The sequence below is a fragment of the Acomys russatus genome, chromosome 14 (genome assembly GCF_903995435.1).
Source record: "Acomys russatus chromosome 14, mAcoRus1.1, whole genome shotgun sequence".
Lineage (NCBI taxonomy): Eukaryota > Metazoa > Chordata > Mammalia > Rodentia > Muridae > Acomys > Acomys russatus.
Window position 1 is genome coordinate 9,396,919 of NC_067150.1, and position 15,277 is coordinate 9,412,195.

General features: G+C 41.0%; 1 protein-coding gene across 3 annotated transcripts in view; it reads left to right on the forward strand.

Moving 5' to 3' along the window:
• The window catches only part of Mtmr2 (myotubularin related protein 2), a 62,859-nt gene that overhangs the window by 46,380 nt on the left and 1,202 nt on the right, over window positions 1-15,277 (forward strand). For all 3 annotated transcript variants that reach the window (XM_051155908.1, XM_051155909.1, XM_051155910.1), the window contains 9 exons: window positions 837-938; window positions 1,792-1,875; window positions 3,345-3,494; window positions 4,274-4,462; window positions 8,128-8,313; window positions 8,758-8,964; window positions 12,638-12,730; window positions 13,682-13,795; window positions 14,831-15,007. In XM_051155908.1, the coding sequence (XP_051011865.1) occupies window positions 837-938; window positions 1,792-1,875; window positions 3,345-3,494; window positions 4,274-4,462; window positions 8,128-8,313; window positions 8,758-8,964; window positions 12,638-12,730; window positions 13,682-13,795; window positions 14,831-15,007 (1,302 nt within the window). The remainder of the gene's footprint in view (window positions 1-836; window positions 939-1,791; window positions 1,876-3,344; window positions 3,495-4,273; window positions 4,463-8,127; window positions 8,314-8,757; window positions 8,965-12,637; window positions 12,731-13,681; window positions 13,796-14,830; window positions 15,008-15,277) is intronic.

A 15,277-nucleotide genomic window follows, 5' to 3' on the forward strand; every position in this document is an offset into this window, starting at 1 on the left:
GGATCAGGATTAAAAACAAACTTTAAAAAATATTAATATATTTTTATTGTACAATATGGAATAACATAGAGTATGGCAACAATAATGAGACTGTAACAAGTAAACTCAACCCTTGGATAGGTTAAAATAAATAAAAATGGATGCTTCCGTATCATTTTTAACCTCAGATTCTTTTACTAAATGCTTTGCGACAGCATAAATTTGACTACTAATGCTATTCTGCCTGAGCACGAGAAATGGCTTGAGGGCACATGCAGAGAGAGCCGCCAAGATCCCAGTGTAGAGCTGAGTCTAGGCCAAATCTGGATGATTACTTCCAGAATTAGTAGGAATTCTATTGGGAATGTCCCTGAAGTGGAGGAAGACCTAGAGGCAGTTTGGTCCTGTCTTTCAAGCAGGAGAGATGGAAAGTGAGCCCTAGGAAGCAATAATAAATAAGAAGCAGCTCTCCATACATGATGGAGATGCAGTAACAGCTGGTTGTGTTTTTTATTTTTAACACTCAAGTTCTGGGAATTGAACTAAGGTTATGAGGAAGCACACTAACCTGCTGAGCCCTCTCTCCTGGCCAGTACAGAACACATGGTGACAGTGTGTCCGTCAGTGCTTGCCATGGACCCCCTTGGGCCTGCTGAGCCCAGGAGCACAGGGAGACCCTGCGTGCGGTAGTGCTTCATGTTCCTGCTGCTCCCAGTGAGCCCTTGTTATCTTCTTGCCTCTAGGAGCCTCTTGTCTCTGTATCCTCTATGTAGATCTTAACGTTTACCTAACATTTCTAAGTAACCTCATTTGTTCATTAAAAAGGATGATTTAATTGGATGCTCTATCTTTTCTAGGATATCAGGAATTTACGATTTGCTCATAAACCAGAGGGGCGAACAAGAAGATCCATATTTGAGAATCTAATGAAATATGCATTTCCTGTATCTAATGGCTTGGTAAATGTTTCTGATGTGTCTTGTAATTACTAGTGTGAGCAAACTCAGCTAGATTGTCCAGATGCTCCCTCAGCCAGAGGCTAGCTTGTGCCCAAGTTGGTTTTTTCGGAGGAGCAGCAAACTGGAGTTGGAACCCAGTGCTTCCACCACAGCTCCAGGAGGCCTGGATTACAGCCTGTGCCACCATCTTGGCTTAGATATTTTTCTTCAGGGTGTTTCTGTGATAAAGCTTTATGTAGTCTTCGTTAGGGTCTGAAGTCTCCTAGTCTAGACAGTTAGCAGTCTAGCAGTATTTTAACAGGCCTAGGCTCGCTCAACTGCATGAAGAACTTCACCTCCACGGCAGCCATCTTCATTCAGCGTTCACGACGCAGGGAATTAGTTGACCCAGTGCATTTCTCATTTCAGTTGCAGCTTTTTTCCTTAAACGCCATAGTCTTTCTTTCTTCCTTCCTTCCTTTCTCTCTTTTCTTTTTCTTTTTTCTTTTCTTTTCTCTAGTTACGTGTTAAACAAGCTTTACATGCTAAGTATCTAAGAGCTGATCAGTGTGTTAGGACATAGTGGATTTCAGAGCCACCCAGTTGCTGCCGTCTGGTGTTAAACTAATTATTCCTGCTAGAAAGTGACTTTTTGGAGATGTCATTTATTACTTAAGACTTAAACCTAAAAAGCTAATAAAATATTTAAAGGAAATAGGTTAGCATTTGGTAAATTTTATAAGTGAGTCTTTGTGCTTTACTTTTTAAAGCATATAAAAATATTTAGTGTTGTAGATTAAATAGTAATGACAATCATAAAATAAAAACCAAAACTATTTAAATGTCTCTTTAAGCTGTTAACTTTATTTTGTAGCCTCTTTTTGCTTTTGAATATAAAGAAGTATTCCCTGAAAATGGGTGGAAACTGTATGACCCCCTTCTAGAGTATAGAAGGCAGGTAAGTGCTTTTTTATTCTGGTGTCAGTGTTCTATATTATTTTCATGATAAACAGTTGATCAAAGTAAGGCATTCTCTCAGTGTCTTCCTGTTTGTTGTAAGTGGAGGCTAACCCTGGTTTGCTACGCTAGGGAAGGTACTGAGCAGTTTTCTCACTGCTGTGTCATGAGGATGTAGCACTGCCTGCCATGTCATAGACAAGTGTCTGTATAGTGAGTGAGTACATAGAGAGTAAGGGAAGAATTTGCTGACAGTGTGTGCTATTTGTTAGCTAACATTTTTTGCATACTGATTTTATTTGCTAAACCATGTGGTACTTAAACATAGGGTGTAAAGGTGCTAAATGTATGCAGAGCATAAGTAAACTGAGGCCCAGGATCCTTAAGCAGTCTGTCCATGATAACTTAGTTATTAATGTGAAAGTTAGGATTTGAACTCACAAAATGCAGGCCAAACTATATTTCAGTAGGTAAGTTATTAGTGTTAGTCAGTCTGACTAATGAAAGATACCAGCCTATACAGTGAATACATGAGTTAACCTCAGATTATGGAGACAGAGAAACTATAGAATATCAAAGTCTTAAAAGTAGCTAGAAGGAACGGATTGTCTTGGGCTAGAGAGATGGCGTTTATCACACAATCCTGGAGACCTGGGTTTAATCGCCCCAAAGCAAGAAGGTGGGAGCAGAGCACCAGCTGCACATAGCTGTCCCCTGACCGCTGAGCTGTGCTACCTGCCTTTACCCTTCCTCCTGCCCACTCCCCACACTAATAATAATTGATTTGGGGGTGGGGGGCTGGGGAGATGTCTCAAAGGTTAAGAGCACTGGCTGTTCTTCCAAAGGTCCTGAGTTCAATTCCCAGCAACCACATGGTGGCTCATAACCATCTATAATGAGTTCTGGTGCCCTTTTCTGGTATGTAGGCACATGCAGGCAGAATACCATATAAATAAATAATAATAAATCTTTTAAAAATTGATATATTTTTTTATTTTTTTAAAGCAAAAGTTCAGCCAGCAGGTTGTTTTTCAGAAGTGAAAGTGGAAGCCAGAGGATATGCTAGTTGGTGACTATTTACCAGTAGCTATAGCCTGTAGAGATGGAAGTGAAATAACATTTCCCTAAAGAGTACTAGCCACCAGAGAAAGTTGTACAGGATGTGTTCCTATGTATATAGAGCAGCAACTCAGGTGTCGTATTACGACCTGAGACGGTTCTTGTGAGAGCAGAACACTGCTGTCTTTCTGTGCCTGCCCACCCCCCCCCCAATATACTACGACAGCCTTACACACTGTTAGTATCTAATGAAGTAATAGGCCAAATAAGTGCAGATCCCTTCCTAAAAGCCTGGCCATCGCTATTTGACAGTTTTAAGATGTAGTAGATAGGTGAGATTGGCTTAAGTGGCTGCTGTCCTGGTGTCTTATATTTTAGCTGGGTTTGTCTTATGTTTTATGCCCTATGTAGGGGATTCCAAATGAAAGCTGGAGAATAACAAAGATAAATGAACGCTATGAACTTTGTGACACATACCCCGCCCTCTTGGTTGTGCCAGCAAACATTCCTGATGAGGAACTAAAGAGAGTGGCATCCTTCAGGTCACGGGGCCGGATCCCAGTAAGTAGGCCAAGTAGGTCTATCCATGGGTGCAGGGTGATAAGCCATAGTGTTTCTATGAGGCTATCAGACACTGACTTAAACTGCAAAGCTGAAACAGTATTGCCTGGCTCCGAACTTAGAACATTCGCCTTGTGCATTAGCTACCATTCTATATCATGTATTCTTTTTTTTGTTTGTTTGTTTGGTTGGTTTTTCGAGACAAGGTCTCTCTGTGTAGCCTTGGCTGTCCTGGAGTCACTTTGTAGACCAGGCTGGCCTCGAACTCACAGCAGTCCGCCTGCCTCTGCCTCCCAAGTGCTAGGATTACAGGCGTGCGCCACCACGCCCGGTTTATCTTACATTCTTTAATCATGGGGATATATGCTTTTTTTCCGCCATTGAGTCTAAGAAAGTAGACAACTTTACAAATCATGACGTATGACAATCTCAGAAGAGCAGATGAAGTAAATGTAGTTGTAAATGCAGATTCTGAGGACTTGACAGTTTTACTGATTTAGTGGTAAAATAATAATAATAAGCAGTAAACCAAGCAGAGCTTAGTGTTCTTTTCTACAGACAAGACTTCTCAGTACTCAGCGAGTTCTACCTCAGCCTCTGACTAGGAATCAGGCAATTCTTACAAAGCAGAGTTGGCTAAAAAGAAGGTGGCGTGCTTTCCTGGCACCTTGAAGGGCCCTCAGCCTGTCCTGCCAGGCATCTGTATACAGGACTCCTCTCTAGGAGGTTCACAAGCAGGGACACACTATGGGGTATGTCACCATGTCCCTTTCATTAAGGTTTTATCATGGATTCATCCTGAAAGTCAGGCCACAGTCACCCGCTGCAGCCAGCCCATGGTCGGAGTGAGTGGGAAACGCAGCAAAGAGGATGAGAAATACCTTCAGGCCATCATGGACTCCAATGCTCAGTCTCACAAAATATTTATATTTGATGCTCGGCCAAGTGTCAACGCTGTTGCCAATAAGGTAAGGCTTTCTTTAGTAATCAGTTGTAAAGTTAGCTGAATTTGTCTGTACAGTAGCCTGGTAAAATGGTCAGACCTTACAGAGTTAAAGACAGAGGTTACACTGTGCTGAGTTGATGATAAAACTTGAGTTTGTTTTTTAACCTTTCTGAGACTATATTCATTTGCATTATGCAGTTAGCTAAGCAAATGAAGTAAGTGCTTTAAAGCATACCAAAACCTGTAGCATCATTAATCTTTACTTATATTTCTAGACCTGTGTAGTTGTGCATAAATATTTGAAGTGAAATGGGATAATTTTTTTAATTAACACATTTTATGTCAATGAAAATTGATAATGCCATCTTAGTGTCTGATGACGCTAAACTGTAGCTAGACTTGTCCTCCCAGTAGGCATGGTGCCTGAGGGTCGTCCTTAGCGAGGGAGCACAGTCCTCAGTCTGCACTGTGGAAGGCAGTGTAAGTCCCAGGTGTTCTTGGCAAGGGGTCTGCAGAGGATCATGACACCCTAAAGTCACTGCAAGTTGTAAAACATGACTTTATCATTTCCTTTTTGTCAGTTAAAGTGATCAACTTTATTGGGATTAAAAATGAGACCAAGTTCATCCTAAAAGATCTTGTAATGCAAAATTCTTTCATTTAGTACTTAATAATTTGAAGGCAAAAAATTAAATTTTCAAACTACTCACAGCCATAAAACTTTGTGCATCTTTTGAACTGCATTTATACTATAAACATCAAATAAGCAGACATGCTTTATCATGATTTTTACATCACACTGCTTAACACACTGCTTATCGCCAACAGTCTTCCTTGTTGTCCTTCTTGATGTTTTATAGAATGCGATGCATAAATGAGCCCTGTAGCCAGAAGTAGTGAAATGTATTCTCTAGCAGTGTCTATTTCCTCTCTAACTTCTGCGAGCAGGACTCGGATTGGCCCTTCCGGGGTGGGAGGACTAGAAGGCAGCAACTGTGGTAGGGCAAAGTGCTGATGTTCCTGTTGTCACCCCACCACTCCCACTCAGGAAAAAAATCTTAACAACTACATATGTACCTGTTGCACAAGTACAGGAGGAGCAGCTTTCACGGCCTGATCACTGTTGCAGCTGTGCTTGTGCTCAGACCCCTACCTCTTCTGCCCTGAGCGAGCACTCTTCTCGCCCTGCTTTCCTCGCACATCTTCATGCTGTTATGCCCGTGTGCACCTCTGCACTCTGCAGTTTTGACTCATCGTCCAGAATTCTCTGTTCAGTGTCTTAGGAGTCTTATCTGTGGACTCTTCTTGCCTGCCCAGCCTTTTCTTCAATGTTAGCCGACCACGCCATAGTATGGATCGTTCTTATTTTATCCCCAAATCTCTGAGATGAACCGAAGGTTTTTGCAGATTTAGGTTCAATTTATTCTGTGGCCACTGTAGACTCTTCAATCCAAGTTACTTCGATCAACTTGGGTTGAAATAGTACTTTTTAAAGATACTGGTTGGAATCATATATATATATAGAGAGAGAGAGAGAGAGAGAGAGGGGGTGGGGAGGGAGAGGGTGGGGAACTTTGTCTTATCTTTTGAATAAGCAGGATAAGTGCTTCTTAGTTTCCAGAAATAAGAAAGGTCCCTAGCTGCTCCGGAAGAAGTTACAGGGATCAGATGGTGTTGGCCTTTTACACCTACTATGGGTCTGAGCACTTGGCTGTCAGGATGGAAGGATCACTCACCATTTCAGCTGCACAGTGTCTCACTGTAGAGCCAAAGCTAGCCTGGAACTCGCAGAAATCCACCCGGCCTGTGAGTGGGTCAGTGCCTAGGGTTCAAGTGTGGGCCACTATGGCGAGGTTAGCTACATTGACAACGACTAAAGAAGAAAGGCAAAACTAAACTAACAACTCTGACTTTCTTCAGGCTCATTTGACTGAGCTCTTTTGTGCCCACTGCACTGTGAGCCTCCCGCTCACTGAGGCAGTCAGCCCTGGGGCAATTGGTGGTCTGTCCTACATCTCCCTCTACTGGTGCTCTGAGACTCAGTAGCGTAGCTAATCACCATGTTCAGTTTTAAGTGATTTTCATGTTTTATATTTTATCATCTAGTTGCCTTTTCAACTACTTACTGGATATTTAATTACTCACCATAAGAAAGTATCTACTCCTTTAGTATTCACAGCCCATCATCGCTGCTATCTCTACCCTGTTTCTATAGTGGGTTTATAAAGTAGCTGTGGGTTCTGTAGTATTTCTTGTTTCTGTGATGGGCTTGTAAAGTAGTTACATCTTCTGAAAATCATTACAACAAAATTGCTTTGAAAGCTGCTCTATCCTCAGTTTTAGAGTTACTTTGTTAATCACTTGTTATATCCTGGGCAGAATAGTTGACAGAACTGTTGTGAGCATGTGCCATTTACTCCATGAGGTATGCTGGGAGAGACCTACTTCCTCTAGGTAGGTCTCACATTGTAAGCATCCTCCAACAATAGTACAAGCAGCTAGAAACCAAGTTACAACACACGAGCCCATGGGTGGCATATCATGTTAAACCATAACATCCATTTTCACTCTTCAGAAGTCATCTTTGTTAACAAGTATTACTGACATTTAATTTTTGTGACAACTTTGAATATAAATTACTCTGTAGATCAGAAATCTGACCAATTTTTAAAATTAGTTTGGACTTGAATTTATCGGTATCATAGTCATGATTTTTATCTATAAGTTAGGTAAGACAGGATTTTTTTTTTTAACATAAAATACTAAACTTGGGAGAGTCAGGTTCTCTTTCCTAGTTGGCTTGTTTTGAAAAGCATGTATCCTTATTGTATAGAGTTGAGGGTAGTGACGTCAATGGGATCGTTTTCTACTTTTTAAATTTAGAATGAGCAGATAATATGAGCAAACTATGACAGTATGAGCCAGTCTCGTCAGTGTGATTGGAAAGAGGGCTAGCTTATCTGTAAGGACATTTTAAGAAATAAAAGCTCTGATGTGACCAGTGGGTTAATGCATTTTTTGATTCAAACTTTAGATTTTGGAAAGTTGTGGGGTATAGAAGGTGGAGCTTGGCTGGGAGAACAGGCTGCTTGCGATGCACCTTTGAGGGGTGGCCTCTGCCCTTCCTGCCACTCTTCCCTGGTCCCTGGCTATATGGGGGAACGGTTTTCCTTTGCCATGCTCTTTCCCCGTGATGAATACCATACTCCAGAAATATGGGGCCTGGCAGTGAACTGAAACCTGTGGGAGTGAAGTAAATCCTTCCTCAAGTACTTTGTCACAGCAGCAGAACACTAACTTGGAAGTCATTATGGCTACAATGAGTTTTTCAGTTATTATATGTGAAACGATGTGAAAAGGAGAAAAGGCTTGGGAGAGCCAGTATGGGATTCTTGCATATGGAATTGATAATTATTTCAGCAAGTTTGAAGGGAAGTTTTTGTTAAGTTGTAGAAAGTTTTCTTTAAAATGAAGTCCTTTGGGATGACTCATAACACACTGGTTGCATAGTATGAGGCTGCACGTGTTTATTCCAAGTGGCTCTGAGCTGCCTGTGCCTCCCACAGGGTTTACTTAGTTCATCTTCTTTTGTACATTTTAGGTATTTTATGGAACTTTGTAATACATATCTACAAAAGATAGCTGTTTGTTCATTTATGATTTTCGGTGATGTGTGCCCTTTTGCAGGCAAAGGGGGGAGGTTATGAAAGTGAAGATGCCTATCAAAATGCAGAACTCGTTTTTCTGGATATTCATAATATCCATGTTATGAGAGAATCATTGCGGAAACTTAAGGAGATTGTGTACCCCAACATTGAAGAAACTCACTGGCTGTCGAACTTGGAATCTACTCACTGGCTGGAACACATTAAGGTATTTGCTGTTTCTTAAAGCCTCCACCCCTTTGTCTGCTGAGCTGTCTGAAGGAGCTGCATCCTGTGCTGGGCATCCGTTTCTGCTGCTTGTTTTCCTTTTCCCCATCTATCTGAATTGTATCCATGCTCCAGATGATAGTGTCTCTCACTTCTGACAGTCTTACATTGTATCCATTTCCAGTCTGGCATGTTCTCAACTCCCACTCCGTGATACACTGTTGTTTATTTATTCTGTTTTGGGGACAAGTTCCAGGCAGTTCTCCACCTCAGAATTTTAGGATTACAGGCTTGAACTTTGGCACCTGCCTCCTTTTTATTGACTGTTGATTGATGCTTCTTGCCATGTGACTGAGGCAGTTATAGGTAACAAAACTTACTAGTTTCTTTTAAGTGTTTTTTTTTTTTTTTTCCTTTTAGCTTTCATTTTAAAATTTGTTTCCAGCTCATTCTTGCAGGGGCTCTTAGGATTGCTGACAAGGTAGAGTCAGGGAAGACATCTGTGGTAGTGCACTGCAGTGACGGCTGGGATCGCACAGCTCAGCTCACTTCCCTGGCCATGCTCATGTTGGATGGATACTATCGAACCATACGGGGATTTGAAGTTCTTGTGGAGAAAGAGTGGCTAAGCTTTGGACATCGATTCCAACTGGTGAGTAAAGAGTCTTTATTTTACTGTGTTTGGTCTTCCGCTCATGTGGGCATGTGCACTTTCTACCTTACTCTTATTTAGAGGCATGGTCCTTCACTGTCCCTAGAGCTCACAGATTTGGGGTAGGTTGGCTAGCCAGCAAGATCGAGAAGTCGGCTGCATCTGCCTCTCCATGCTGGGATTACAGGTGTGCATACCACGCCTACCTGTGCTTAGCTGTTGGGATCAAACTCAGGTCTTCATGGTTTTGTGGTAAACACTTTACTGACTGAGCCATCCTGTGCCTTCATTTTTAATGCTTCACAAGCATCTTATGCTAGGTATAAAATTGGCCATTTTATAATGGGGTAAAAAGATGTGGGCTCCCAGTGGTTAAGAACACTAGCTCTCGTGGAGGATTTGAGTCTATTTCCCATCACTCGTGTCAGGTGGCTCCCAAGTGCCTATTACTCCAGCACTGGAGGCTCTGATTCCTTTTTGGCCTTTGGGTGTCATGTGCACATACCCACATACATATAAAAATAAAAATTTTAACTAAGAATTAACTCCTTAGGACTATGGTTTTCTATTTATGCTTTCCATAAATTAAGAAAGAGGTACACAGGTAGTCTTAAAGAGTATTTTGAGCCTTGTACTGTTTCAAAGTTTCTTACTTCAAACTGGTGATTAAATCCAGGGTCATATACAGCCTAGACAAGCATTCTACCACTTAAAAGGTTTTGAAACATGGGGTCAGTCTTGCCAAATTTCCAAGGCTGACCCCTAAATTTACTTTATAGTCCCATTTGTGATCCTCTGGCCTAAACTTCCTGAGTAGCTGGAGTTTCTGGTATGTACCACTGGGCTCAGATTTTTCTTTTTAAATAGTAAATTTTTAGGAGATCTTGAATATATTGTTAGTTGGATTCAAAGTTTGTTTACCCATGAATCTGAAGTATATACCTAAAACAGCTAAGGCATACGTACCAGATTCATGCTTACATTTATTAACATGTCCAGAAATAAGCATATAACCCTTCCTGAGGCCACCAGTCCCACTCAGACTCCCCACTGGAATTTGTGATAATGGAAAGAGGCAGCCTGCTTCCGGTTGTCCCACAGGCCCATGAGAGACAAATGAAACACATTGCTTGTTATACTTGAGATATTTGGCCATGGTTGTCTGCCTACATTACCCAGAAACCTCAGCTTTTCACGATGAACATCCTTGGTCTTTTCTCCCCATCCCAGGTGTGTGGCAGTATCGCTTACTGCTGTCTCCAAGTGCGGTGCCCACGACTCATCTCAGCCCTTTAGTAAAACGGAGCTATGTCCTCCTAGAAAAAACACTTTGCCTTTGCTTTCTTGTACTGTGCTTTGGCGTTCTTCAATGGGATGTTAAGTGGCTTCTGTTTGATGCTCCTGTTGCAATTGGGAAACCTGGGAACAGTAACCTCGTAGACCTCTCTTCCTCATATTATCCAAACATGGCACTTATGCTGATTAGACAGGAGCCGTCGTCCCAGGAAGAGGAAGTAGAATGAGCAGATGTTGACGTTAAGAATAAGTGATGAATAAGCCAAGAGTTGAATTGAGGGAGAAGCCAGGTCACCAGAGGCCTGGATATGGGTCCTGGTATCTGCATGGTGGTCCTTAATTTTGCTCTTTAGAAAGATTTACTAGAAGTATTTATAAGGAACTGGCACTTGAAATTGGTTGGCTCTTTTGAACATGAACTGCCAAGCAAAATCAGGCACCCGAGTCATCTCTCCCAGTACTTTACACTTTCCCACGTTTGTCCATACAGTGCTGTACTTACTAGAAAACATTCTTGAAAAACAGATTCTCTTTTAAAAGAGTCATGTGTTTCACAACCATAAATTCCTTGATTGCTTGCTCTGACCAGCCATTCCACTCTTTGTACATACCATTAGAGGGACTCCTTCTCTTTCCTTTCTTTTTTGAAATGAACATCCAGTCAAGACAACGTGCTAGTGACTAATGCTACCGTCAATCTGTTGAGACTTAGGTAGATAGTCTTTTTAGTAGACTTTTTTGGAAATTATGGATGTTTTAAAATCTGTCAAAACTTAGCAAATAGTAATAGTTCTTTAGAGGTTATGGAATCCAGAAAAATTAATTTTTTTCCTTTGTCACACTAAATTCCTTTGGTCAAACTTGTATTTAGGGTTCTTTAGTACCTATACCTCCCTTCCAACTCACCTACCCTAGATAGGAAAAAAAGAGGTTAATGGGAACTGGAGTAGACCTTTTTAGACTCAGTTCTTTGGGGGCAACTCCACTCTTTGTCGTCAGGATTCCAGCAGACCTGTTAAACAGAAAAGCAGCAAGTCAGCAAAAGTGACTGCAACCATGGCAGCCAGAATCCGGAGCAGCAACTGGAACCTGGAACCTCGAAGCGTTCTCTGGAGTGTCTAAAAGCGGAACAGTGAACAGCCAAACAGTGGGAATTATGTCAAAACCAAAAAGCTGAGCCCTCTTGTTTTGGGCTCATATATATATATATATTTCCTCTCAGAGTCCGTGCTAGGATGTTTTTCAGTTGGCAAAGAACATGTCCCCACATGAGGCAGTTCCTCTTCTAGTGGGCAAATAATCATGTGTTCTCTCACAATACTGTTTCCAGAGGACAAACACCGCACAAACACATACAAGTCTGTTTTACATCACACACTTGGGATCAAAACAAAAACATATTTACATCCATTACATATGCATGTGGTTTTATCAGAAAGTAGATAAGGTAAAAGTTTACTAAAATTCTAATCTTCACATGATTAGGAACAAATACTGTCCATAGTATTTTACTTTTAAGGGGAAAAATATTTTTTTGAAAAACATTGAGTATTCAAGTCTAATAAATAATCTATAGTTAACATTAAAGTATTTCATTTCATCCTGATGCATGGTATAATAACAAATCACACTTCTCCATTTTGTCACATTATCTAAAATGTTTACTCAGTAACATTTTTTCCTGCTTTGCTAATGACACTTACCTAAGAAAACGACATTTTTCCTTCAATAGTGAACATCTAGCTGGATCAAGTGTACCCTACTGTGGCCTATCCCCACCCCTCAGCTTGATGACCAAGGGCAGTATATACAGTTGTACCAGGAGTACCAATACTGCACACTGGGAAAGGTGAACCAAACCCACATCTTAGGAGTGTGATAGTATATTTTTACATCAAAGCCTGCCCAGAAGCTGTATTTCCCACTTTTTGAATGAATCCTTGTTTTTGGATTTTTCAGTGGTGTGAATGGGAACCCATTTGTGTAAAGGACGGATCCAAGCACTTGTGGAAGAAAATTCCTGAGCTTTGTGCTATGCAGTTCTCTCCTGAGCAGCTGCCCTTTGCCTATTGACTGTCGATAAGGAAAGTCTTATCACAGGGAAGTTACATCTCTAGGATAAAAATCTGTGCTCTAAGGACCGTCTCCCCTCTATCGTTTTAGAATCTGGGTTTCATTTATTAAAGTAGTAATCTTGAAGTTTGCATGTGTGAAAATATTAACAAATTCCTGCTTGGTAGAGTTATGATTTCTACTTTGCAATACTTTGAAAAGATGTTTTGAAGAAATTAAAAATACTGACCAAATTATACTTTTAGGAAGTAAAATTCTACTAAGTAAAATACCCTAATTTGACCTTTCATTGTCTTTGCTTCAGAGAGTTGGCCATGGAGATAAGAACCATGCTGATGCAGACAGGTCGCCTGTTTTCCTTCAGTTTATTGACTGTGTCTGGCAAATGACAAGACAGGTAAAACACATCATCTGCTCACACTCTTCCCACACAAATGCTCTGAGCTCAGAGAGGTCCTGATTGGCTTAATGATTCTTGGGTAGAATCCCACTAGTAATACCTTTTGTTATTGTTTGATACTAAAACTTGTTTTGAGGGTAATATTAATAAATAATAATAAACAGTTGGATTCTAGTAGCACCTCAGCCCAGGGCACTGATAAAAATGAAAAAGATTCCTCCTTTGAAATAATAGTTCTTTCAGTAAGCAAAGAACTATGCTCACTGAAAGTTCTGTATACTTTGCTAAGGAAGATGAAGAAACAGGCGACATCAAATAAACACTATTTTAAAGAAGCTGCTTTAGAGGAAATGTTGAGGCAGAGAGTATAGGGAGCAGAGCTGCAGAATCTTGAAATTGTTTTCAGAAGGAGTAGGGTTAAGTTTGAAGGTGCAGTTCTTGTCACTGGAGACATGCCAGTAAGACAAATGGAAGATCTGGCCCAGCTATCTGGATTGATAGCCCTCCAAAATTGGATTATATAAAATTAAGATGCCCACTGAGGCTTGGGTAACAGTAAATTTTTGCTGCCAGTTGTAAACTACAAGAACCTGTTCCTCCACAGACAAGTAGGTTGAATTGTAAGTTATTTGCCATTTGCTGGGCACATTTGATATTTTTTAGATATTCCTAGAAATAAGACACATTGAAAACTAAGAAAGAAGGAAGACTAGACTCACCAGAATTGCTCCAAGCCAGAACTGTGTCTAGCAACTATAGGCTCAAGGCAGAGCAGACACAAAACCACTCAATACTTGTTTCATGAGAGTCTACCTTGGAAGTGAAAACAGATAATGCCATGATGGCTTAGGTAGCTTTAAATATGTCTAAATACTGTTAAAAAAAGATCTACTCATTACAGATAAATACCCTTGAAAATGTCTCAACTTTGTGGTGCTCAATTTGCAGTTCCCTACGGCATTTGAATTCAATGAGTATTTTCTCATTACCATCCTGGACCACTTGTATAGCTGTTTATTTGGGACATTCCTCTGTAACAGTGAACAGCAGAGGGGGAAAGAGGTAAAGTATGAGCTCTGGCTCTCACTCTGGTATGTATTTAGTTACATTGCATCTCACAGGAAAGCGGGGATAAGGGATTACACCTATAATCCCAGACACTCCAGAGGCTCGGCTAGAATGATCACAAACCTGAGCAGGCTTTTAAACACAGATCCTTTCAAAAATAAATTTGAAGAAAAATGCAGAGATAATATGCTGGAAATGTTCAGTGTCGGTGCAGTATTCAATCTTGCAACAGCAAAACCAAAGGAACCATCCTTTGTAGAGGTATCACGGTAGGTAGTATTGGTAGAGCCCCCATGGACATCAATTGATACTCGGAAAGCTTTGTCAGAAGTAGGGTATTCTAGGAGAGACTCAATCTGAACGGCCCCGCTACCAGGTTCAGATGTTAGACTCACTAACATGCAAGTTCATTTCTGTAAAACAGGGAAGTAGTTACTGCTGTGGAAACTAAGTGATTCCTAGACTGTACCTTGCGAGTATTTATAGTGAATGCATTTCCATTCATGGTAGGCTTTCAGTATGCTGTGGGATATTAGATAATCACAAATAGCACAACAGCATTCTAACAACCACCAGTCTTTTGAGAAACTACCCGATTTAAGTTGTAATCGTATAATTTAAATACCACAAAAAACCCTTCTTTAAAGTGATAATATAATGGCATATACGGCCACAGAATTGTGGGACCAACACCATTTAATTTAGAGCATTTTCATGACATGAAAGTCATCCCATATCTGTTAGTCCCCATTCTCCCAGGTTTGGGTAGATACAGACCAGGTTTCTCAATGGATGGACCGCTTATGATCATTCTCATGACCTTTGTGTCTGGCTCCTTTGATTACTATCTTTCAACACACTTTTCTCTTCGTATTGCTTTAATCATACGGAACACTTATTTTTGTGTGTATGGACAAGTGTGTGGGTCGTGCATTTCGGGGAGGCCAGAAGAAGGGTTATGTTGGGTGCCCTGGGTGAGCTCTGGTCCCATCTCCAGCATGCTCTAACAGCTCATGTCCCCTTTTGCAGAATCTTCCTAAGAGGACAGTGTCGCTGTGGTCCTACATAAACAGCCAGCTGGAAGACTTCACTAACCCGCTCTATGGGAGCTACTCCAATCATGTCCTTTACCCAGTGGCCAGCATGCGCCATCTAGAGCTCTGGGTGGGATATTATATACGGTGGAACCCCCGGATGAAACCACAGGTACACATCTACAATATGCAGTAATGATTCTACTAAGTTTGTCACACTCAGAGCTTGCAACTTTGTCCGTTAGTCACGAGACTTTCCCCACTGCACACATTTTTCTGTGTGGTCTTTAAAGTATACTGAAGAAAGTAACTTTATAAAAGCCTAAAAACTGCAGGTCCCTAGTCCTTTTAACTAGATGATGAGTTTGTAAAGTAGCATCTTCCAGAACGCCTGAAGCCACTGAAAAATCAGTGGCAACAACAAAACAAAACCTTAATGCCT